Source organism: Megalops cyprinoides, chromosome 10 (genome assembly GCF_013368585.1).
Source record: "Megalops cyprinoides isolate fMegCyp1 chromosome 10, fMegCyp1.pri, whole genome shotgun sequence".
NCBI classification, from domain to species: Eukaryota; Metazoa; Chordata; class Actinopteri; order Elopiformes; family Megalopidae; genus Megalops; species Megalops cyprinoides.
The window spans coordinates 9,730,918-9,756,491 of record NC_050592.1 but is presented as its reverse complement, the minus strand read 5'-3'; the positions used below and the strand labels follow the sequence as shown (position 1 = coordinate 9,756,491).

At 47.2% G+C, this 25,574-nt stretch overlaps 1 protein-coding gene across 2 annotated transcripts in view; it reads right to left on the bottom strand.

Annotated features, from left to right (window-relative positions):
• The window catches only part of si:ch73-22o12.1 (nectin-2), a 43,406-nt gene extending 20,257 nt beyond the window's left edge, over positions 1-23,149 (bottom strand). For both annotated transcript variants that reach the window (XM_036538191.1, XM_036538190.1), the window contains exons 1-6: positions 22,763-23,149; positions 4,554-4,663; positions 4,181-4,424; positions 3,550-3,843; positions 3,333-3,450; positions 2,757-2,905 (exon numbers count right to left, since the gene is read on the bottom strand). In XM_036538191.1, coding sequence (XP_036394084.1) covers positions 2,757-2,905; positions 3,333-3,450; positions 3,550-3,843; positions 4,181-4,424; positions 4,554-4,663; positions 22,763-22,853 — 1,006 coding nt within the window. In that variant the 5' untranslated portion in view covers positions 22,854-23,149. The remainder of the gene's footprint in view (positions 1-2,756; positions 2,906-3,332; positions 3,451-3,549; positions 3,844-4,180; positions 4,425-4,553; positions 4,664-22,762) is intronic.
• Between the last annotated feature and the right edge of the window lie 2,425 nt (positions 23,150-25,574).

Below are 25,574 nucleotides of genomic sequence, written 5' to 3'. Positions count from 1 at the left end.
CTTCCTTCTCCTTTTCACATCTCCCTAAAAGGACTAATTGCTGTAGTTTCCATGACGATTGAAGTTGTTAAACATTCACATCGCTTGTTAAAGCTAAACAGCATTACCGTCCTTTCTTTTTTTTGCTCACACAGGAAAACACATTTAAATTCACCATCAGCTCCCTGCAGCCCCTTTCACCCGCACCTCTCCAGCGAGTGAGCGAGAGACAGAGAGAGAGACAGGGAGAGACACACTAAGAGGTTCTAAAAGACCTGCGCAATCTCTCCATCGCTCTGCCCACCGTGGTCTCCCGCAGTGCTCAGTTACACGCCATCTCAGGAGGGCCTCCTGCGTCATCCCCCTCAGATGCAAACTGCTCGGAGACGAAGCGCCAGGAATGTGATTACTCAGTTCCCCAGTGATTAGCGCCCCCCCCCAACCCCCCCAACCCCCCTGCCTCTCTCTCATTTACCCCCACACTGCCAGCCCGCCACTGCCAAAACTCCACAAAAAAACTCCTCCCCTTTCCACAAAAACCTGAAACCCTGAGGAACCGATTTAGGCCAACGTTGGTTCCTCCCGTTTTAGGTCAAGCAACAATCCACACCACATGAAATATGCTAGGGGATAAGAATACGCCGAGTGCCTGTGTGGTACGAACCAATGGCTCATACTGACAGGACCATCCTGGTGGCAAGTAAACCAATCATCCAGGGTCTTATGCCTGAATGTAAATGTGCATGTATACATTGTACGAATACAGTGGGCATATATATTAAAATCATGCCATTCAGAAGTGTGGACTGAAAACATGGTGCTGCCGTCTCCTTCATTTAAACAGATGGGCTGAATGACCTGCTTGTGGGTTTGAGAAATTTCTAAAAAGGCAGGAAGAGGGGGCTGGATCCTTTCGACCAGAATTAACTGAGGCTGTGGACGAAGTGAAAGACACGAGGCATGTTTTTTTCCCCCCATATTTAACTTTTTTTTTTTTTTAATTTTTTTTTTTTTTTTTTTTTTAAAAACTGAGACTGGCTCTGCAGCCCAAGACAAGGCTGGAGCTCGGGAAACGGGGTTAGAAGCAAAGGAATGCGATTAACTTCGCTGGCGATTAAGAGAGCATCCAGCCCGTCGGGACCTGACGCGCCTCTCTAATGGCGGTGAATCACCGCGACTTTGCCGGGGAATTTGACTGACGCCTTGTCAGCAGAGGACACAAAAAGGGAGAATGTGCGTGTGACTAAGTACGGGCCTAAGCTTTCTGGGAGGTATTCCTGTACCGTCCCCCCCCCCCCCCCCTCTCTTGTGGAAAGGTTGTAACCACAGGGACAGGAGCAAGTCACCCATCACAGGGCAGACTGAGTCACCCTCTGCCAGCTGCAGGCTCTTACAGATAAGCCACAACCAGGTGCCGAACATTTCACGCTTGTCACCCTATTTTAATCGCGTTTGCAGACAGAGAGGTCAAGATTCATATCGCGGGGTCCACATTAGCATGTGATTTTGTATTCATACGTTTTTTTTTTTTCATATGTTTTTTTCCCCCCCCCCACTGTGTGCGGAGAGGCCATGAGGCCTTGGAGAGGCTCACCAGGAGCCGGAAGGAGTGGCAGGCAGTCGCTGGTGGGAAAGGGAGAGTTGTCAGCTGGTCTATACTCGCAAAGGAGAAGGCTTCAAAATACCACCAGTGCTCATCTTCCTTTCAGGTTCCTCTAATGACCAGCAGACTGGGCATGGAGTTCACCTGGCGTAGGCTTTCAGAAGAAAACGCCCCTTTCTTTAAAAAATTCATGACCCCCCGCTCCACCCAGGACACGCTTGTGACACGGACATCCAATCGTGGATGCAGAGCACAGATCTGGAACAGAGTGCCCCATCAAAGCCTGCTCTGGTGCCGTTTGGGGGCGGGGGGGGGGGTGGCTTTTAAACTGTATTCGCTGGAGAAATGCAGCTTTTCCATTACTTTGACGATGTCCAACTCAGCACAAAGTGACTTCTAGACAAGTACTACAGATGCATTTTGTATGAGGAAAGGGGGTTAGCTGAAGTCCCATTGAGAAAAAAAAGCAGGGCCGCAGGGAGCAGAAATCTGGGCTATTTAAATCTTTGGATCTGTGAATGATAAACATATGGAGGACTGTCCTCACCTACAGCTGCACTCTGAGGCAGACGGCACTAAAGCCCGGGGGGATGAGAAAGCGACTGTTAGCCCCGATAAACTGCTTCACACCAGGAAAGAGTAAAAAAAAAAAAAAAAAAAAAAGCCAAAAGTCTTTTTTCCCCATTAAATCTCACAATCCACTGTAATCTAATTAATCTGGGATCTACTGGCATGTTTAAACATTCCAAAGGCCTCCCCATTACCATGAGCAGACCAGAAACACAAAGCTAAGGTGATACAAAGACAAGTGCCTGAATGATGATATGATGAGAGTACATGCAGAGGGGTGATGGGAGTGTTGATTCAGAGGGAAAAAGGCGAGATGGGTGCCACAGTAAAAGGCCACAGAGAACCAGAGCAAACTGTCTCACACCAGCCCACAACCCACAGAAAGATCCAGAAAGTACAGAGGGAGCCCATTCCCCACCTCACACCCTGCAAGGTGCTGCATGCTCAGGTACATTTCTGCGCCTGTGTTCTGCTTTAGAGCCATTTCGTCCTCGTTTCCTCTCTCTACACCCAGCCCAGCTAGTCTCCGCCAGCCGGTGTGTGTTCTGTGCCGGCATGGTACTGTATGTGGGCACAGCCTGCAGTCTTTCATTCACCGACTTACCTCTGACCACCACGGTGACCTGGTCCTTGCCGACCCCAAGCCGGTTCTTGACCTCGCACACGAAGGTGGTGTTCACGGAGTCATCCACCTTCAGCACCGTCAGCTTGTTCTCCTTGATTTGCACTGTGTCCGGCATCAGACCTGACAGACTGCGAGAGGGAGAGACACAGAGAAAGGAAGGTTACATGTTGTCGAGGGAGAGGGAAGTGTGAGTATGACAGTCTTTATTGTGCCTCTCCAACATCCTCTTTACAGCGTCTAAAATTCTGTAAACTGAGAAAGTCAGAGACTTCACTTCCCACAAATTGACCACTCCATGCATCACAGGATAGGATAAAAAACACTTCTTTATAATTTCAGACACCAAAGACAGCTAGTAGTGGCCTCACAGGCATTTATATGATCAGTCTGTCCATTTCTAAACCACTTTTAAACTTATATTTACATTTATTAATTTGGCAGACGATTTTATCCAATGTCACTTTCAAGGGAGTCTACATAAACACAAACACAGCCTCTGGCAATGGCACTCAGTACATTAAACCTCACCATCATCAACAAAGGAATGGCACTCACACTTTCCAGGTGACGGTAGTTGGCACAGGGTTCCCAGTGGCCTGGCAGGTCAACATGGCATTAGTGCGGCCCACATACCAATTATTGTCATACCCCACAATCATCACCTTTGGGGAATCTGCGCGAGAGACAGGGTTAATGTCAACGCTGGAAGAATGAACATGACTTCTGTTGAGGTGTATTTAACAGTGCTTGTCACGAGGAGCGATGATCTTACACTCAATGGCCAGTTTTAACTGGATGCTCTGGGGTTTGTCTAGCGTGCGGTGCTTAACCACACAGCTGATGTCTTTGCCGTTGTCAGCAGAGGTGGGGACCAGGCGATACTCGCTGGTGACGGTCACAGTGTTGTCCGTTCCTGGCTTTGAAGTGGTGGTGCCGTTGCCGTTGACCGGCGACACCCAGCTGATCTCCGCCGCTGGCCTGCCGTCGGCCGACTCGCAGCGCGCCACGACGACGGGCGCCGTCCCCGCGGGCACGGTGACGGCGGACGCCGTGTTTTTGGGCTTGGCTGGGGTAGAGGAAGGGAAAGGAAGAGAATCAATACCAACACTCCTGTCTATGACGCAGACTCAGACTCTGTGAGCGTGTTCCCTGCGGATGTGCAGCCGGAATGACAGGCTACAGGATGACAGAGCGCGACACCCGGCATGACAAGTAGGACGATCAATACGGAGGAGAGAGTAAATCTCCAGACAGGCCAAGGTGAGCTGAATGGTCCCAATGCCATTAATGAGATGGAACTGATCTGGTAATGTGATTTGTCGTGCTAATTAAGCGGCTTTTAATACGAGTTCATTCAACAGAGAAAGTCATAAATTCGACTGGTTAAGGGAGCAGGGACTGACCGAGCATGATGAGAGAAGTGGTGCCCTGCTCGTTTCCGCTGGGGTAGGTGGCATACTCGCAGGTGTACTTCCCCTCGTCCGTCATCTTCACGCCGGTGATCTCAATGGAGGGGTTTTCCAGGGAGGGATTGAGGAACCTGATTCTGCTACTCAAGGGCGAGTCGGGGTAACTCGCTCCAAACTGCGGGTGATAGACGGCAATGTTGTCCCTCGGCTTGTCTGTGGGCTCCCAAATCCACGACACCTGCAAAGCAAGTCACGCCTTTAAGTAAAGGGCCTTTAAAAACAACAGGCCACAACCATGCCTTGCCGCTGTTCTATTCTACATGTACTGGCTTTCCCAGGCAATGTGGGGCCCTTTCCACTGACTCACCTGTGTCAGCTTTATCCCAGATGCATCAACAAAATTGCAGCGTAAAGTGACTGTCTGACCAGGGTACGACACCACCTCTGGCTCCACTCTCACCTTCTGACACGCAGTACCTGGGGGGACAAGAAAATACACTACGTTGAACACCAGAAACTTCCACTCAGTCCATTGAGGGACGGACACATCGCAGCTCCTTGGCCCCGAAAGTTTTTGGAGCGCCCACGGTTTAGTTCGAAAAGATAAATGAGCCCTGTGCAGAAACTCCTTGTACAGCACTGTGTCTGCTGAATTAGGCCAGACTCCTGAGATCTGCAGAACCTGAGCACTTAAGAATGAGCAACAGAATTAGGGACATGTAAAATGAAGAAAAATCCAACTTTTACCAGACAAGGTCATTTATCTATTTCAGAGCATGTGTGAACTCAGACCGTAGGCTCAGTGTGTGTGTGTGTGTGTGTGTGTGTATGTGCGTGCGCCCGCCCATGAGTTTTAATGAGCATGCATGTATGCGACTCCACTGAACCACAATTTCCCCTTCAGGAGAAACAATGAACCGTCAAACCAGTTTCGCTGGGTATGGCCGAATGGGCAGAAAGTCAGTATGCGGATGTTTCCCTCCACCCCCCAGCAGACAGATGACTCAAAAGGGCCCATTTTGTTTTCGGAAATCAATGAAATTCATCACTGCAGCAAATGTTAGACAGCGACACGAAAAAAAGGAAAGGCCGGGCTGGCAAGAGGGACAAAGGAAGTTTGTCCTAAAAAAGATTAGAGCTGTTTACAGATTCAAAGTCCCACAAGGGCTTAATGATAAAACAGGAGCTAAGTCTATGGTGGGGGGTGTGTCCTCTCAGCTGCTGATCGAGCTGCAGTCTAAGCAGCCTGGTGCTGTAGTTTACACTTCTGAGCTGGACTTTAACAGTACATGGGTGTTGAAGGATGGCACTTAGCTTTCATGATCCCAATCCACTTTTGAAACTAGATTACCTCAGGGCCCTGTTAGCACCAAGGTGGCCTGTTATTGAAACCCAGCTCCTTCAGTCAGAGGTATTGATTTACTCGCCCTTGCACACCACAGATCATTAGATAGATTTTATTGATCGCAGCCACAACCTCCATTGATGAACTTGAAAAATCTCTTTGGGGACTTGTTAGACCCATTTATGTCATACGCAATAAAAATCTTAGGTTTTCCTTTCTGATATATACTGAAATGAATAAGACGATTTTATCGAACACCTTCGGCTCTGCAGACATAAAATATGTCACCCTCAGCTTCCAGCGTTCATTAAAATGCCGGACACTTGATCTAAACATAACAGATACTCTGTGGCAGATCTATGGAAGGGGAGAGAACGGTACACAAGATATACGAGGAGGCAGGAAGAGAGAGCTCAGGGAGCGAGGGGTATTAGAAATTCAGGATGAGGAAACAGAGAGAAATAGAGGAACTACATACAGAGCGAGGGATGGACAAGCATTGAAACAGCAAGAAAGAGGGATGGAATGGAAAGAATAGAGGGGCACCAGAAGCTGTGTGTCAGTACTGCTCTACTTTACCATGGATAGCTGCCTGCAGGTGACACACACTCACAACCAGGATCAACACATTCCCCCATTCGCTCTCTCGCACGCACACACACACACACACACACGCGCGTGCGCACACGCACACTCGCATGCGCACACACACACACACACGCGCACACACGCGCACACACGCACACACACGCACACACACGCACACACACGCACACACGCGCACACACGCGCACACACACACACACGCACACACACACACGCACGCACACACACACTCGCATGCGCACACACACACACACGCATGCGCACACACACACACACACACACACACACACACACGCGCACACACGCGCACACACGCGCACACTCGCATGCGCACACTCGCATGCGCACACTCGCATGCGCACACTCGCATGCGCACACTCGCATGCGCACACGCACACACACACACATGCGCACACACATGTGTGCGTACACACACACACAGCCACACACACACACACAGCATCACACATCACCATCCTCAAGCCTGTCACCAATCATCATGTCACACACGCACACAGAGAAAATGACCTCTGTGCTGACTGCTGCTGGAGAAGCGACACCTCTGCCATATTAAACCAGTCCTCCAATCTGGGCCGGTCAAATTGACACTTTCATCTTCCCGCCCCCCTCGCCTTACAAAAAAAGCCGCTGGCGTTTCGCAGAGAAACGGAAAAGGGTCCTCATCAACGGCGGGACATCACCACGGCCTGCACCGCCCCCCCACCCCCCACCCCCGATACAGCAGCTAAGCATGTTTGGCCTATCAACATCCATTTCTGAACCACCACACACAAGCACACCTGTATGTGGGTGTTTGAGCTCGCTACACCTCATGCAGACCTGGGAGTCAAACCTTCTCTGTCATTTTCACGGACATCCCGCCAGAGGCAAAGGGGCAGGGGGGCGGGGACATGCAGACAGGGAAAATCAAGAAGGAATAAAAAGCTGTACGAAGGGGTGTGGCGGGGGTACAGATTCAGGAAATAAAAAATAAAATAACGCGGCCATGGGCCGTCAGTGTAATGGAGGATGAGAGGGGACGTGGAGGAAAAAAAGACCTCGAAGGGATGGGACAGAGGCAATAAATAAGGGTGAGTGGAGGCGTCTGAGGGACAGAGGGAGAGAGAGATTTAGGGGGAGAGAGACACGGAACAGAGGAAAGGTAGACTACACCTGACCTTGAGAGAGAAAGCTTGTGTGTGTGTGTGTGTGTGTGTGTGGGGGGGGGGGGTCAAAGAGAAAAGGTGGACAAAATGTGCACAGTCACTACAGAAAAGGTTAAACTGACATTGTTAGGGATGCACCAGCATTGTCATAAACAATGGTCCATTTCTTTTTCCTCTCTTTGATCACACACTTTATAATCTTTTGGTCTGTAATAAAAACCTTCTGTTACCTTCCATGGGGGTTGAGAGCCTGCAGGCCCCGTGATTGCAACGCTCTTGATCTTTGATTGCAGCCCTTGCATAATTTCTCAATGATTATCTTTCGCAAAATCTTTCATGTTCACACAAATATATCTGCCACACTTCTATTTCTGGCTGTTGCCGACTACCAGCTGCTTGTCAAACACTTCTCACACGGAGAAGTTTTGTAAGTTGCTACAGAGAAAAACTGGCTAGCCCCCATTTACAGGCCAGAGGCAAAAGATGTAGCGTATACACAATTAGAGCTGATAGAACTAACACACTATAAAGTAAACACCTCATATTAAAACAAGAGCACAACCAATTTAGTTTAGGAGATTTCAATTTAGAAGACTCATCAATCTAACTTAAATTTCCTTGCAACCCAGGACTTTTTTTGTCCAAGGGATTTATGAGCTCATAATGTAGAAATGAGACAGATATTGACAATAAAATAAAAAAAAAACTATGGATGGCGGTAATCAGAATTCAACTCACATGGTTGTCACCTACAGAGACATACTAATGGTATGAAAACACTGGGCTGGGCAGGGCAAATGTCTGCAGTGGACAGTGGAAGACATGTTTCAAAGGGGCTGAAAGCTGAGAGGGATTGGATAGGATTACTCAAGTGATCAGTCAACACCAGGGAGGGGGTGACGATGATGAACCAACATAACCAGGTAGAGAAAGAAAATTGGGGCAGCAGTGTAGCATAGTGATAAGGAGCAGGACTCGTAATCAAAATGTTTCTGGTTCAATTCCCCAATGGGGCACTGTTGTTGTACCTTTGGACAAGGTACTTGACCCACAATTGCCTCAGTCCAGCTGCATACATGGATAAAACTGTATTGTATGTAAGTTGCTTTGGATAAGTGCGTCTGCTAAATGACAATAATGCAATGTAATGTAAAACCACAGAGAGAGAAAGAGAGACAGCTTGAGAATGAGTTTGTAGAGGGGAAAATAAAGGATGGGTGAAATGGAGCGGGGGGAGTGAAGAGGGGGCAGCGGACGGCAGCCGTCAGAAGGAGTCAGCTCTGTGAGGATCAGTCAGCTCTGGCAGAGAGGCTGGGGATTTGGGGGGGGGGGGGGGGGGGGAACAGCTGCAGGAGCTCTGTGGGGAGAGGGGGTTACAGCAGGCTGTGGGTACAGACACACACACACAAAGTACATAAACACATGCCATGCACACACACACACACACACACACACACACACACACACGTGCACACACACACACACCAACACATATAAGTCCACATATAACATGACTACAAATATCTTCCGGAACTACCACAACAAAAATCCTTCTCACAATAAACTATGAGAGAGAACAATCAATACTGACACCCATTTTAAACAGATACATATTTACATAAGTTGGGAATACTCGTCAGTAACTGCGCCAAGGAGGAAGGGAGACAAACCACAAAACTGCACTGAATTGTTATCCAGAAGAATGGAGTCAGTGAGAGTTCGATTCACTTGGATGTCCCATCATTGCTTTCCACTTAGCGAAATTAACATTTTCATGTAAAACTGCATAAGACAGACCAGAATAGCTGGTCAAATGTTCTCACCTCCCTAGTACAACGTCCATTTCTTCCTGTGTGTGCATGCTACAGGGTGTATGTTTGCTCAGAAAATGGAATAAGCATGCATATTTCAGTTTGCTACATCCGTTTTCCCTCTCTGCGTTTCTGACGGACAGCATGTATAACTCAGGGGGTTTTGAGGGCAATTAAGCTTTATAATAGATGGAGGAAAAAAAAAGCACACACCACAGCCAGAGTGGTCTGAAAAGGGCACCCACGGGTTTCCTGACAATGCATTTACCACAAAAGGAAGCAAATGTAGAGTGCACGGCAAACATCGCCTTTATTTAGCGTTCAATTGTTTGATGTCTCCCACACAAACACGAGTGTTCACTCACAGTGACACACGGCCCTCGCTCCATCCCCGGCAGTGAATTATTCATCCCCCCTCGTTAGACAGAGCGTTCTCCTTCTTAATCAATTATTGATAAGGAGCAATATCTACACGGCACCTAACCTGAGAGAGAGCGAGGGGGAGAGAGAGAGAGTGGTGGGAGGAAGGAGAGGGCAGATGGGGAACCAGGGATTGCATAGTGGGAGAGGAGTGGAGCAGGGGTGGATTGAGTGGGGGGTAGAGGGAGTGAAGACATTTACGCTTCTCACACAGGAAAAAAAAAAAAACCACACACACATACAATATCACAGACGAACAGGAAATCAGACTTCCCCTGCACCACTGGAAGTTCCTCTGTGAGTTTCGACAGACATGGCAAGCCTTCAGACTACCTGCTGATATTGCAGTGTTTTAAAACTTTACAGTTAGTCTCATGTCTGTCGATGCACTTAAAAGCCGGGATAGATAACTCCCATAAAATATCCATTACCTGGATAAGGCTGCACTGCACCGCTGCCATAATGAGTAGCTGTCAGCTACTTCCACAAGCTAAGGGATTTCAAAACCGGTCAGCATGCCTTTTTGGTCTGCTTCATGTCTATGTGACAGAAAAGAAGTAATGTAATCATTTGATGTCGCTGGGTGCATTTTGGGGCAAACGCGCACCCCGGGCTTATACAGCTCCCGCACATTGATTTCTCAGCAAAGACAGCTCGGCTTGGCGCGAGGCACTCCCAAACGACCCATTTTTGATTTCACTGGTGCGTGACTGCTCACCTCACCGGGGTCCTTCACTCTTATTAAAACATCCTCAGCCTCGCTTACCCAGCCAGTGTCAGAGCTACTGCTGCCAGCTGTTACTCTCACCCCATGCTGCATGCCTACTGGTCAGGAGGAGTCTGGCACCACCTATCCTGGAAGTGACTCTCCAATCCCGGATACAATGTCAAACCCTGACTAGAAACACCTACGCCACAACCGTAGGGCCCTTTCCAGTTCCCCACCACGGCAAGGCCTGCAGAGTTACGGCACATACCATGCTATCCCACTTATCCCACAGCACAGTAAAGACATTCATTACTTTTCATGATCTAGGTCAGTCATATGGAAAAGGGAAGGCTTCAATGATAACGTAGCAATCAGAAAGGTCTGAGCGTTAAACTGTGAGCCGATCCTGTCCAGCGAATCCAAGGCTAATCCTATCATTTGGGATCTTGGTGAATTACAGGAGATCGTCGCAGCATGAGGTAGGATCTTCTCTTTAACGCTAAAACACAACACAACTATAGCCCTGGCTTAGCTCAGATAATACCCAATTAGGAAATTTGCCACAATTAGGCACCAGCACGTCGAAACTGTTCAGCATCTTGTCAGCCAAGATCTTACTGTGTTAGGTGTTCTACGGGCATTTTATCTGCAAGTCAGTTTCAAACATGTCGGAATTTTTTTTTTTTGCCAGGGTTACATTCAGTAGTGTTTTCTCAAGCCAATCTGACGACAAGGACTATGGCAACAATGGCAGCACTGAGGCAAAAGCACACAGAAGCACAAGGTAACGGCGTCGTGGTAAGATCAAATGCTTTTTTGATCCACCCACAGGCCTGACCATCACCACAAACAGAAGGAAGGAGGTTAAAAAAAAAAAGACAGGCAACTAAGTAGTAACATTAGGTGATTTTGTACATCCCAGCTTTACTGTATGGTTTACATTTTAAAACTTTAAACAAGCCATCGAGAAAATGACTAAGCTTGGTATATGCATAGTGAGGATTGCAACCACATGCTGAACTGGAGACTCATAGGCAGGCATTGGTAATGAGAGAACAGACACCTGTCACATGAACAGCAGTGACAACAATTGCTCTTTGTATATCAGGTTTGATCAGTAGATCAGTGGATATGAGGAATGCTCTGATATACTATCTGTCCCTCATTGTTCTCACGCTGAATGGTATGTGCTTTTACATGTCATGCTTTCAACAGTCTGGTCCAAAAATGCAGTCCTTGTGTCTTAGATAAAATTGAAATCAAGTGATATGTGTGAGGGGCAATCCTCTTGAAAGAAAACACAGGAAACAGGCAAAATGATGAATCTGTTTTTTTGTTTGGGTTAAGAAGTACCGGCCAAACTGGCCTTAGATTTAATCATCTATGTACATGAAAGGGTGTCTCTATGCCTGAACCTTAAGGAACATTTGCCACCTTGTTCGATTTCTGCACATCTGTGTGAATTCAATTATGAAGCCTTCAAGGCTTTCAAAGATGCCACTACCAAGCGTTTATGAAGAGACTTTGACTGTAGGCTCGTCACATTTTCTTCACTAATAAGGCCACTTATCTCATGTGCTGCATTACACACTGAGGCGAGAGCTTGCTGGTGAAGTTAAGGTAAGGACAAATCAACGGGTGAAAGAAACATTACAGAAAGAGCAGAAATGATCCACCACAGACTGTAGGGTCACTCCAACAAAATTCCACAGGTTTCCTCTGATCTGAGATACACTGGGTCTTTGAGAGCCCATTTAGGTTAGGCAAAATTAAATGTAATTTGAGGAAGGTACCAGAAACCTAAGCTTGTGTTCTGAATTGTATACAATGCTGTTCAACTTCTAAGACAATCAGACATCCCCACAGCTGTCCCAGAAACCCACTGAGTATTGTACATTAACCATACCTGACCACACTATCAGGAGTCAATTACAGAATTGTAAGCCACGATAAAAAGAACATTCTTTCAACAAAGGCTCTTTGTATTAAGTATTTTAATGTATTTGTGTGAAATGAAAGCTAAACAAAATTAAAGGCCTTTTTCAGTAATTGCATTCTGACTCTCCTCTTGTTCCCCCCCGGGGAAAGTTTAGGCATGGTACAAGGCACAGTAAAGGATACTTCAGAGTGACACTTTTATTTACATCAGTTCATCTCTTTCATTTCTCCAAAAAATGTCAAAACTTGCAGGGCGAGGGCTTATGTAATGGGCAGACAAGAGAGCAAATACGGAGACAGCAAGTCGAGGCATGCTGTGCTTTGCTAGTTCACTCTCTCTCTCTCTCACACACACACACACACACACAAAAACACACAGACACACACACACACACACACACACACAAACACACACACACGCGGAAAAAAACATGTGGGCATTATCTCTAAATCCTACAAATTAGACGGCTTGCTGTATTTCCCATTAAGGGATCTGCGGCGATTAAAAAACCCCGGCTCTCCAATCACTGGCTCCGAGGCGCAGGCAGAGACGGCTCTGATGATTACATACATATCTGCCTCCCTGATCCTGGATTTCCAGGATCATAGCACAATCCCTCAGAATCACGGGAGACGGAGAAACTAATTACAGAGCGGCGGGCCCCCGAGCCACGGCCGCAACGTTACCGCGACAGGAGCCTCCTGTAGAGAGGACAAGACAAACCTGGCAGAAGTGTTCACCTCGCCCTCCAGGAGAAAATACAGAGGGGTGCAACTGCAACCCACGGGGGTGCACAAAAAGCCATAAATACTATGTAGACATTGGGATATAAGGAGACAAGTGGGGGTGCACTGAGGTCCGTCCGGGGTACAATTCACCCCTAAGCACCCCCATAGTGCCGGGCCTGCCCTCCACAGACTCTGAGAGACCCCATTAGTTCACCTGAGGGGACAGAACTGTGACCCCGTCCAGGAGGCTTCCCAATTCGCCCTCTTTTTAAGGCCTGGGAAAAATCTTAAATGCATGCACGCAAACCCAGTTCACTGAAGTGAGTGAATTATGGGCTCCGCTTGCATTACAACCACACCTATTCTTCAACCCCTGACCGCAGAACCCTTTCTTATCAAAGCTAATTTATTTCAAACTAAAGTCCTGCCAAACACCTATTAAGAGCCAAATAAATGTACCTTTCAGGCTAGACAAATTCCTCGCTCGCAATTCAGTCTCTGAGAGAAAGACAGCCTGTAGCACACACAAACAAGCTACATAATCCGGCCTCAAGTTTAATTTCTCGATATCGAATTTCAGACTGTAAATTACGCCGGAGCCCTTGATTTGCAGCGAAAGGCGGCAGAATGTGAAGGCATCGCATCCTCCAGGAAATAACACTGTCCTGTTCGGGCGCGGGCTTGAGCATCACAGGAATAACGGAGGAAATTAGGGCGAAACAAAGTGGCCACAAAGCTGAGCAACAGCTGCTGCGCTTCACATCTGGTCAGAGAATGTTCATCAGCAAGCAGACAGGCTGGAATCTGCCGAGAGCCGAGGGGGGTTCTGGGGGGAGGGGGGTGTCTGTGGAGCTGGAGTAACCTGTTTCTCCCTCCACCGATCTCGCACCGGCTGCACTCACGGATTAGTTTTCTGTTTCCGTGTGCTCCTGCAACCCCCCCCCCCCCCCCCATGCTCCCTTTCCCTTTGCCCCTCCCCCACTTCCTTCTTTGCTCTCAGTCTTTTACTGAGACTGATGGTACAAGAGGAGTCTGTGAATCCAGAGATGAAAGAGCCCAAGGGGCAGTGGCCTTCATGAATAATTAGCCTACGTATACCCCCCCCACCCCCTACCCCCCACCCCCCACTTGCCTGGAAGTATCAGAAACCGCCCAGTCAACAGCCCAACACAATGCCAAAACACACATGACACTTAGAGGTCATTCGGGTACCGGGAGAATTCCTGCATCCACATTGGTGTCAAGGTATGAATACACTGTCCACACCACTCCACACCTCCGCTTTCGCACTCCCACTGTGGGTATCGCCTTACAGGTGAGGCTGGAACTGCTATTGCAGGCAATTCACTATGGTGACATTTTGATTGGTCTCCACATCAGTGAAGACGACAAAAAGAACCTCAAACCACAGGAAGTCATCTATTTGCAGGAAACCAACACGGTGACGATGGGCCAAACGTCTGCTGTAGAACGAAACTCGGCAATCTCATTTTTCTATCTCTGATCTCCATCCACTTCGCCTTGTTTGTTTTTAATCTTTCACTCCCCGACAGACAACAACTGAGCCATACACTCTCACGGCAGGTGCAACATAAAACATTTACATGCCATGAATACAAAGGGCATTTGCTCAATTGCATTCTTCCTGCGACTTCCTCCCTCTCATTATGGGAATTCCTACCTCACCAGCCCCACCTGTTTATTATCACCCCGTCACTTCCCTCCCGGTTCTCTGCTCATGCGAACCCTCACCACCTGGGCCCGTAAACGAGAATAGCAGGCACCCCGGCTGTCATGCTGTCACATGCTCCCTCTCGCTCTCCCTCCACCTACCCCCCACCCCCCCCCAACAACCCCCTCCCTCCGGCCCCTCCTTTTTTCATTTTCTTGCTTATTTAAACACCCGCCTCCTCCTCTTCCACCTCAGCCCCTGGCCTTTGTCTCCCTTCCTTCTCATCTCCTCCTCCATCTCTTCCCTTCTCCGCCCGTCAGGCTCCCTGTCTCTCTCCGCGGAACAGCGGGCGGCACCTGAGTCTCATTACTCGGCCTGATGGGCCGGGAGAGACAGCCGCCGCTCCAGCTCCCGCCACGGTGAATTCCAACCCGCGCTTGCCGCAAACAACCTGTCCTACCCCCCCCCATGCCCCCACCGCACTCTGCCTGATTACAAACAGGGAGTTGTGCCTGCTGCCAGCGGCCCGTCGGTGCGCCCGGCGCAGTCCTGCGGTTAATAACGCTAATGAAGCCACCGCCGTGCTAATTTCTCAAGTGCGCTGGTTTGATCAACCCCAGGTTTCTTTTTTTTTTTTTTTCTCCCCCCAGGAGCTCATAGACCCCCGTGGGCCAGCGCGAGCCGGCACCGCTGGGCGGGCAGACACTCGCTTCTGGATGATTAAGTAAATGACACAAATGAAGAAGAAGGAGAACATGTGTATCAGTCACAGCCGGGGTCTGTTGCCATTGCGCAATTTAAGATTAATAGAATTAAGTAATTAGCCACATGCAGTCGGTTAGTGCCACGCATAATACTTCGCCATTTGATTGTAATTAGTGGTGGAGGACCACTGTAACGACCCTGACGCAACACTCTTGTGTCCATTCACTTTTCCATGAAAAAACGCTTTTACCCTCATTTTCTGCTGTAATTGGGGTTTCCTTCAGCAGCGGGAAGGCTGTGATACAAGCGGTGGACTGCAGCTCAAGGTCAGGCCCTCAAAAGGCCTCTGTGAGTTTTCAGCCTACCCTTTTATATCAGGCACGGACTAATGAAGGCAAAGCGGTCTGAGTCAGTATCCCGGACTCAAATTGATGGAGAGCCCTTCTCCGTCTGCCTCCGCCTGGCACGGCGACCCCACCCCTCACTCCCTGCCTCCCTCCGCATCTTAATAAATAAACAGGGGGAAGGGCGGCTCTGGAGAAAGTAGGACACTCCAACCTGAGATGCAACACGCAGACCCAACCCGGTGCACCGCGGAGAGAGGAAGAGGAGGATGGGGGGGCAGGAAACAGCTGGAGAGCGAGGACGGAGAGATGGAGGAGAGGGACAGGAAACAGGAAACTGACTGAGGTACAGCAGAAAGAGTTCCAGGTGGCAGGCGGAAGAGTTCCAGGTGGATAGAGCGTGTATGTGTGTTGTGGGGGGGGTGGGGTGGGGATACATTCAAAGAACATCAATATTCTATGCCGGATAAAGCTTTTCAGTGTCAGAGGAAAGGGGGAGAGAGAGACAGAGATGCTGGGTGGCTTTTTTTCTTTTTTTTTTTTTTAAGAAAAATGAAAACGCTCACGTTGATTTGGAGCGCAGCATCGCATCCCCCCTACACACACACACACACACACTCCCTAGGCAGTATCTATTTAAATGTGTGTTTAATCCCAGAGTGTTATAGCTCTAATCACGGCTGGCGTCACTGCCTCGGCTCTACCCCCCCCCCCCCCCCCCCCCGCCCGCCTGCAGCTCTTTCCCGTCTTTGGGAGGAGGGGGGGGGGGGGCTGTGCGTTCATCCCCTCAGGGACTGAGCCACGTTACTGATGAATTAATGAATCGCTGACAAACTCCCGGCTGCAAATGAGCAAAAGAGGGGGGGGGTGAAATCCGAGAAATTATAAATCATCGAATTCACCAAAAAAATGCCGGAGGGCACGAGCTCACAGGAGAGGGGCGGCAAGAGGCATAGGAGCACGGATGTGCACCACAAACCTCTGTGCACAAACAACAGCAATCACTTACAAATATGTCCCAAATAGGCACGCAACCCCATTAACACATATATTCGTATTCAGCATTTACAGACAAGCAAGCAAGGTTCAAATCCGCACGCAGAGACTACCGCACGCACGCAAACGCAGAGCCCAAACTGAGGTTCTCTCCACTTGCACACCAGCTCGGCAACTCAGAATAAGCGAGGCTCCTTTCATCTCCGCTGCAATTACAGCGCAAAATATACCCCTTCAGTGTGTCCACCTTTCCAAGGGGAACAGAGAGCACTTTAAACACAAAGGCATCTCTGTCCTCTTATACGCAGTCTGGCAAGGACAATGGGCGGCCCCTCCGGTTGCTACTCGCAGGTACGGCACGGATCGGTTTGACCCTGGAGGCCGGCGCGGCGCGGAGAGCACAAAGGAGGCTCTGTCCGCGGCGGCATCGTATCGTCCGCCGCATCAAGGGCCGGCCTTCTGGCCCCTCAGGAGGAGCGCGCAGCGGATACCGCGCTGTGACAGCAGGCTTAATCCCATCTCTGCAGGACAGGTTAGCCTTGATAAACGGTGCATCTGTTTCTCCCCCCCCCCCGCCGCCATAATCGGCATTTCAGATTCCCCTCTGTGAACCAGCGTGGGCCAGCGGTGGAGCAGACAGCGCGAGTGTGTGGCCGTGGAGAGGGAGACAGGGATGGGGTGGGGAGGGTGTGTGTGTGGGGGGGTGGGGGTGTTCACGGGGAGACGTCGGTGCGCTGGCGCTGTAGATCAACCTTCATACACTGCCAGCTGCAAGAGGGAGGGCAGGGAGGGGTGATGGTGGAGAGAGAGGGAGAGGGAGTCAAAGAAAAGGGAGGGAGAGAGAAAGACAGACAAGGGGGCCACGCTGGCTGTTGATGTGAATGAGAGACCACAGGGGAACTGGATGGGCTCGGGGGGGTAAATATGCAGGAGGGACAAAGGAATTCTGAGGAGGGGGGTCAATTTGTATTGTCTGGTTGGACAGAAACAGGAAAAAGACAGAGGGATGAAGGGACCAGAGAAGATTTGTATGACAGACAACTGAAGTCTGATGAACAGGTATACAGACAAAAAACACACAAAGGCGGGAGCCAGGAGGAGGGAGAGAGATGGGGGGGGGGGGGGGGGGGGGGTGTGAGCAAACAAAGCACAAAAGAAAAAACAGTGACACAGGTGAACAGAGGAGAGTGGGGTCACTGAGAGAGGCTGCAAATGCAACAGTTTCACACTGTCAGTGGAGAGGGAGAAGACTGCATTTTGACAGGTTGAAAAAGGAGAGAACGGAGTGGTTGGGGGGACAGGATCCTACAAATAGCTCTGAGAGAGACACACACACACACACTTCACAGGCTGAGAAAGGCAAAGTGCGAAAAAGAGCAGTGATGACTCGAGACGGAGCTAAATAAGGCTTTAAAAGCCATCTATAGCAGACTGCCTGAATTTGACATTCAGACAGAGAGAGAGAGAGAGATACATTTTCATAACGAGGTCATTTTGGCAGGGTAAGGCGCACATTTTTCAATAATGAGCGGCCACGCACAGTGCATTAGATTGTTAAACAATCAATAGGGCGTCGATAAAGCAAAGCAAGCCGTGCCCGCACCGAGTGCATTTAGATACATAAATGTGACGGCTGATAATGGGAGGTCAGCCACAGCGCAGAGGCACAGCCAGGAGATTACCGGCAGTCAAGCTCAGTTCCCTTCCGATCTGCTGAGTGGACCGCGTGCGGGATTTTCACACGGGCAGAGCAGAGCGAAAGGCAAAGAGGTGGTACGCGAGCGACAGAGACAACAACCGCGCAGGAAGGAGAGGAGAGAAAGAGGAAGATTATGCTAAATAGCCCCGCTGACCTCAGTAATTGTGGCGCCCGGCTCTGATGCCCATATATGGTGAAGGAATGCGGGAAAGAATGGGGTCACCTGTTTTGATCTAAAAGCTCACCACAGTGATAGAGAGAGATGGACACACACACACACTCTCCTACGGGCACAAAAAATGTGCAAGACCAGAGACAGAAAGCTCACCAAGGACACATGCAGAACAACATGCTGTAGCAGCCAAACTACACAGGGGACAGCACAGCACAGCAAATATTTCCCAGGACACATATCAAATGTCCTAAAAATCAAAAAGGCGAGAAGTGGTCTTTGGTAATCAATAACAGAAACGTGGGATCAGCGTTGGCCTTCCCCACTCGCCAGCACTCCAGTATCGGGAACGCTAATGTGAAACTGAATGCCCTCGTGTGACAGCTGGTGGGAAAAGTAGGCTGTGGAAGGTATGAGGCAGACCTGCCACGCCTTGCCCGTGAATCACGCAGCCTCCTTCCCAGAACGCCACTTCTTCACACCGCGGGACCTATGACGCCACCTCACCCACGACCTTTCAACAAGAATCAACTGGGGCGTGTGCAGTGGGTGGGAGGTTGCGTTTGACTGCAGGCATCCTAAAACTTCAGGATCTTTCCCGTGCTATATCCATGAGGCTGCTCATTACCCTTTCCTGGGGTCCCTGCTCACTCCATAATTACGTAGGAGTATTTTATTCATGGCTTGTGAAACTATTGCACCACACTAACGTAGATTCAGAACACTGCCTCCAGAACAAGGCTGAGATGAAACCAACTTCTGCCCAGATAAGAATGTAACATTTTTCCATATGCATGTGTGAACAGAAAGCAGGAAAGAGAAGCTTCCTGCAGTACTTCTTCAACGACCATATAACTGGCTGGCAAATGCCACACTGTGGCTTCAGGTGACATCCGTGAACACTGAAAATGGTGTGGAGGAGAATGGGCCATTCAGCCTATCAAAGAGCACACACGCATAGAGTAACTCCACTGCAGCACCATGCCGGAGTAACCCCCCCACAGAGAAAGCATGCGCACCACCGGCTGACAGCTTTCCCAAAAATACTGTAATTTCCGTGCTACGTGTGTGCACCAAGGAGTGGAAATTCCACCGTGAACATTGGGGGTATACCCAGACTCCCCTGCCTGAGTCAATTCAGGAAGTGAAAGTACCGCAGCAATAAAGCTCGTGTGATAACGCTGTTCTCCGTTAACACTAGAGCCCACGCAGAGCCTCTTGAAAGAATGCATTGGATTTAGCATTACAGTTACCATTCTCAGCCTAGCCGGTTCAATGAAGTACATGCTGTATATATATATTTTTTTTTCCTGCTTAGACCAACTTCCTGTTAATTCTTCTATTTAACTTTAAATAGGTAGGGGCAAAGGCGCGAGCCTCTTATTTTGATTTATTCAGCTTCATGTTTCCATGCATCTGCCAAAAATGTGTTTGAAACCCTTTGGTCTTACAGTTAACATGAAAAATATGCATAAATAAAGTTAATACAGAACGAAAGTATACATAAATAAAATAAGGTCAAGCCTACTGATGTGTCTAAATAAATGTTCTAAATAGACCACACCAACCCAAATGTGAACACAGATGACCTTTACAAATATTCTTGGCATTTACCATTATAACACATTCCAACGTGATTCATTGAAATTAATAATTCAGGACAACTACTGACTTCAAAGAATGAAGGATTATTTTAAAAGCATACAATTAAAGTGTTCATTTCAAGGGAAAAAAAGAAATCAAATGCTGGGCTCACTAAATCTGAAGGATATTTTTAGCCAGGGGTAATACAGGGACACACTGGGACTTTTGTCTGTTTACACCTTTAAATCCATTCTGTGATGCTTTTTTCCCCCCCATTTCACAGCGGCTCACAGCCTCTCCCCCAGCCTGCAGCTCAGACAATCATAAACAGCCCGGCCTTGAGCTCCGGGCGAGATGTAGGGGGGGCCGTTTGAATTCACCAATGACGGACGCCGCTCAGACAAAAGACCAGGACAGGAGCTTGAAAAACGGCAGAAAATAAAAGAAGAGAGAACAAGGATCTTCTATTGCCTGGGTGGGCGGGCAGGCAGGCAGGCAGGCAAGGTTTTGGGGGGGGGTCGCTTGCTTGTAAGATGTCAATTTCATCTTGATTCAGTTCCTCCCACACAGACAATATTTACCCAAATTAGCCTCGCATTGTGTATCTAAGTCCCCACCTGTTTACAAACATGTTAAATACACTTAAGGGCTCGTGAGGGTATTTGAGGTAGAAAACAGATTGTGCCTGTGGGTCTGCTTCAGGAATTTGTATGTCATTGAAAATACATACAACTGTAGCTTTCCCTCGCCTCTTACTGCTGGAGATGAGACAACACGAAACTACGTCACTATCTCCCAAATCCAAATTACAACAAAAGCATCTCCAAGCTTTTCTGACCCAGAGCTGGATACCTTTTCTCTAAAAGAACTCTATACAACTGTATAGGTTCAATAAGTATCAACAGTTTTTTTATAGCTACATATTAGAATAATATGTACAAAGGCCTATTGTTAACACTCTATAAGCTCGCTAGGACGTCACCTGTAACGGACCTGTTGTCAGCAAGTGCAAGCAACAGCAGCATGATAAAAGACAAAAAAAAAAAAAAACATTTTCTTCCAACCGCTTAGTCAATAAGCAGGCCGCCCCCTCAGCGGACACAACAATGCTAACCAACAGAGAATGCTGTACTTTGTCTGTGCTTATTTAACTTTAAAACTTTAAAAGGTTAAATTCTTGCCGTTTTCTTTCTTTCTCCACAGGGTTCATAAATAAAACAAAAACATTTGTTTCACTTTTTCCCCCGTATCCCCCCGAAGTGCAGCTGAAGTGCTGTAAAATGTGGCCGGGCACCTGAGACTCGGCTTTTGAATAAATAAAGCGAGTGAGTGCATTTCTGGATCGTTGTAACCGGAGTGAATATGACGTAGATTCGTTTTTATCCCCGGCGTTGCAAACTTGATCCCGTTTCCGTTTTCAGTTCACTATAGGCTACTGTAGGCTAAACGACTCCTACGCAAACACAAAAAAATGCTTCAGGTCATGGTCTACTTCATTCTAAACTCTAATGAGCAAAACACGTTTGTGAATCAAAAATATGTAATGAACACAGGTGGACACCGCTTCCGGACAACTGCCACTACACCATGCATTCTGTCAGGTGCATGTCTCACACGTACCTGGGCAACAGGCCTGAAGCCATACACTGTTTATGAAAATTAATCAGCGACGAAAATCGCAATTTACATTACATTATATTACCATAGGAGTAAAGAGTGGTCATGCTGGAGGGCAGTTTGGTGCTTGTGTGTGTGTGTTTTTTTTTTTTTTTTCAAATCGGGACAACATACAGCAGGTTTCACGATTCAGTTCGCGAAATTCTTTCCTGTACCAGGTTATGGAAGGACGTAAAAAAAAAAGTCTGCTAACACCAAGCTGTGATGAAAAAACATGATCCGCAGCGCAATCGGTGGATTTCCAACGATTACATTTGAATGAATCCGTCCCTATAGATACGCACGGAATGCGCTTTGTATCGACTAATATGTGAACCAAATAGTTATCGCACCATTTCACTCATCATTTTTCGGGGCACTGAATTAATCACATTGCTAACCTGCATACGTTAAACTGGTAGATATCTGGGCCAACGGCTAAAAACAGACAGAATGGTACTGTCAACACCCTGTTGCTTTGTGTTCACGTTTAATGTTCGTTTTTTCTCAAACCGACTGGAAATAATAGAGCAAGACATTTCAAAGAAAGAATGCGGGGAAAGGAATGCAAGGAATTTGAGGAAATATGCTGCATTTATGAATACGGGGTTAATTACGGTTGTATTCAGAAGCGGGTTTTGAAGTCACACCTGCTGACAACCGAGAGAGGAAAAAAACACCAGGAGGCCACACCTTGACTAACATGGCGCACCGAAACTCAGGACTCAAAAGGTGGGGTGTAGAATAGAAGTGAACTAAACAAGCAGGTATGAACAAACCTTCCGATATTTTCCATTTCTGCTAGTATTCATACATGTGCGCCCGAGAGACGTAAAGAGAAAACGGACCATAACCCAAAACAACTGAGTTAAAGGCATTAAATGAAATATAGCGTTTCAATCAACGCCACACAGAAACCGGGTACAAAAACCGAATAATTCAATCGGGAATGATAAGAAATGGGAGAGAAACTGAGCAAGGGAAATCTGTAGAAGGCCGGGGTTTACGGTACCCGTGTTCTTACCTTGAAACATTGCGAATAATATCGCTACGACGAGTCCAACATTTTTCCTTCGAAAGTCGAAGAAAAACAGAACGCTTGAATGCGGCATCATTTCACTTTCTTTATCTTTACCAAAATAATAAAACGATCCCGTGTGCGAATCTTCTTTTTAAAAAAACTTGATTTCAGCAACGAATAGCCGCTGTAGTTACGTCCTCTCTATTTGGCGGCCTTTAATTACTGTCGAACAGAATAAAAAAAAAATCAAGCCTGTCGCCAACCCAGAGCGTCAGGGAGGTGTGAACCGCACAGGTGATGGAGCCTCCGGTAGGTGTTGTGCAGGCAGAAAAGTATAAGCCGCATTCAAAGCGCCGAGTAGTTCCAGTGTGCAGAGGCTTTACCTACACGACTGTGAGTGGGTGAATGACTGTGATGTCACTTGGGCGTCACGTTATCACAGCACCGCTGGTGTTAAACGCTGGGAAGTTTGGGAACTTCCACACGCTATCGGTCTGCAATTGGTGGAGAAGGAAACAGTGAGACCCTTTATTTAAAACTCCCGTGAATTTCACTGAGACATGGAAGCGAATCGGGCTAAGAGGAATAAACACAGTGAAATTAGATCTTTTTGGCTTACAGTACTGAAGGCGAAATAGTTCTGTCTAGTACTGAAATTACACTGGCCTACGCCGGCAGTTTAATTGCGGAAAACATTTATAATATTGAACATAAATGCTGTCATAAATTCATAACAGCCACTAACAGATTTATTTACTCAGATTTATAACTTATTGTCTTGCAATGGCTCCTCTGTTATTCAGTATGAATTCAAATCATTATAGATCAAGTTTATTTAACACAGTGTTGTAATTTCTGAGTCATAGTGCTTGAGTGTGTCTGAAAATGTTGGAATAAAATGCAACAGATAGTTTTTTTACATTTACATTTACATTTACATTTAGGTCATTTGGCAGACGCTTTTATCCAAAGCGATTTTGAATTTGCCCTTGAGTTAAACTGACGAATCGTGTTATATTTGGAGTTAATTCTATGGACAATATTTGTAGTAGCATGAACATCCTTAAAACCGACGTAAGTTGAATTGGTGCTGTGTGAGTTATTTTGATACAAAGACTGTAATAACAACTAACGTAATGCATGGATTTTCAAGATTTGAGACGACAGTCTGGTTGCCAGATTGTGCTTGATACATGTCATTGCACTTAATGGCTTTCAATTTAATGTGGGTGCTTACAGCATACAAATTCATTACTTTACTGCGCCATCTGTTGCCAACTTGATGTAGCTACTTGCGCACGCGGCGCCATAACCTTGGTTCTTGCGGTCTTCATAACGACTATATCGATCCGGTCACAGCGAGATGTTCGTCTCTCTGTTGTTTTCTTTATTGTTTCAATTCAGTGGTTCTTGAAAAGGGATTTAAAAAAAAAAAAACTGAAGGAACAAATGTTAGTTCTCTGATATTTCCTCCTCAGAAATGACATCCTGCATTTGACCAGCTTTGAGAGGCTGATGGATCTACGACGTACCGATGGTCAATACACCCAGTGCTTCCAGTGTAAGCGCCCCAGCGGTTAATTCGATTATATTCTTATTATATATGGCCTGAACACCTGAGCAATGCTACTCGGGGTACATCTGTTAATTTAATTCCCTTCATATTTATTCGTACTTCAAGCTAAATAGCATCAAAACAAATTAAGCAGAAAAATATTTAAGCTAAAATTTTTCTTTTTATCGTGTTTTAATACTATCCTTTAATCTTGAAACCACTCCACAGACCTAAGTGGTATCGTTCTGAAGAACCGCAAACAATTCTGCCAAGAGGAATGGACAAAAATCCAGAATTGCCAGAGCTGCAAAAAACTTTACAGGAAGCATCTTATAAGTGTGAACTAATACCGAGGAGGATTAAAAAAGGTAACTACAGGGGTGTGAATAACTGACTGTCATGTATTCTAATATTTCTAATTCTAATCTAATAATAAAATAAAATTATTTGAAAACAACACGATTTCACTCCGTGCAATATTATAATATTAAGATTATGGTATGTAAGGTCTATTTTTAAGCAGAATATAATGTGTGCGATTTTCCAACTCAGTTGGAAAAAGCCCCACCCAGCTTCAGTGTTAAAGGCATCCTTCAGTGTTTTATTGCAGCTCCAGTCCTCACCACCTCTCATAAACACTACCCAGCCGATAGACATCTTTCCTACTGTTTAGACCAGGTTCCAGGTTATTTCTTCTCTTCTCCTTTCTGTGTTGTTGTTTGTTTGTTTGTTGTATACCTTGGTCCTTTGTAAGAAATAGTATGAAAACGTGTTGACATAGAGTGAAATGTTTCGGTGTTTGAATAACCTGGCCTCCATATATATATATATATATATATATATATATATGTGTGTATATTTGAGTATTATGGCAGCTCCATTGCTGCTTTAAAATCCAGCAGAGCCTTGCCGCCACACAGACATACACAGGTAACAGAGGTAGGTCTTTTGCCACCTTTCAAACTGCAGCTCTCACATCCCACACAGAGCAACCAGAGTTACAGTGTTCTGCCTGAGCTCGAGACCAAGGTCCCCAGCTAACGAAAGTTAATCATAATCCTAGTGTGGCTGCAGTCACACTCTGCCATTCAAACACACACACACACACATCATACCTAACTCTCCAAGGTCCTCCCCAGTCCATCCACAGACTGATGCTCACGGTCATGGCGATGCACAGAATTAGCTCATATGCATCAGATTAATTAAACGAGCTGGGGTTTAATGTGATTATTTATCAAGGGGGGGAGTGACATATTC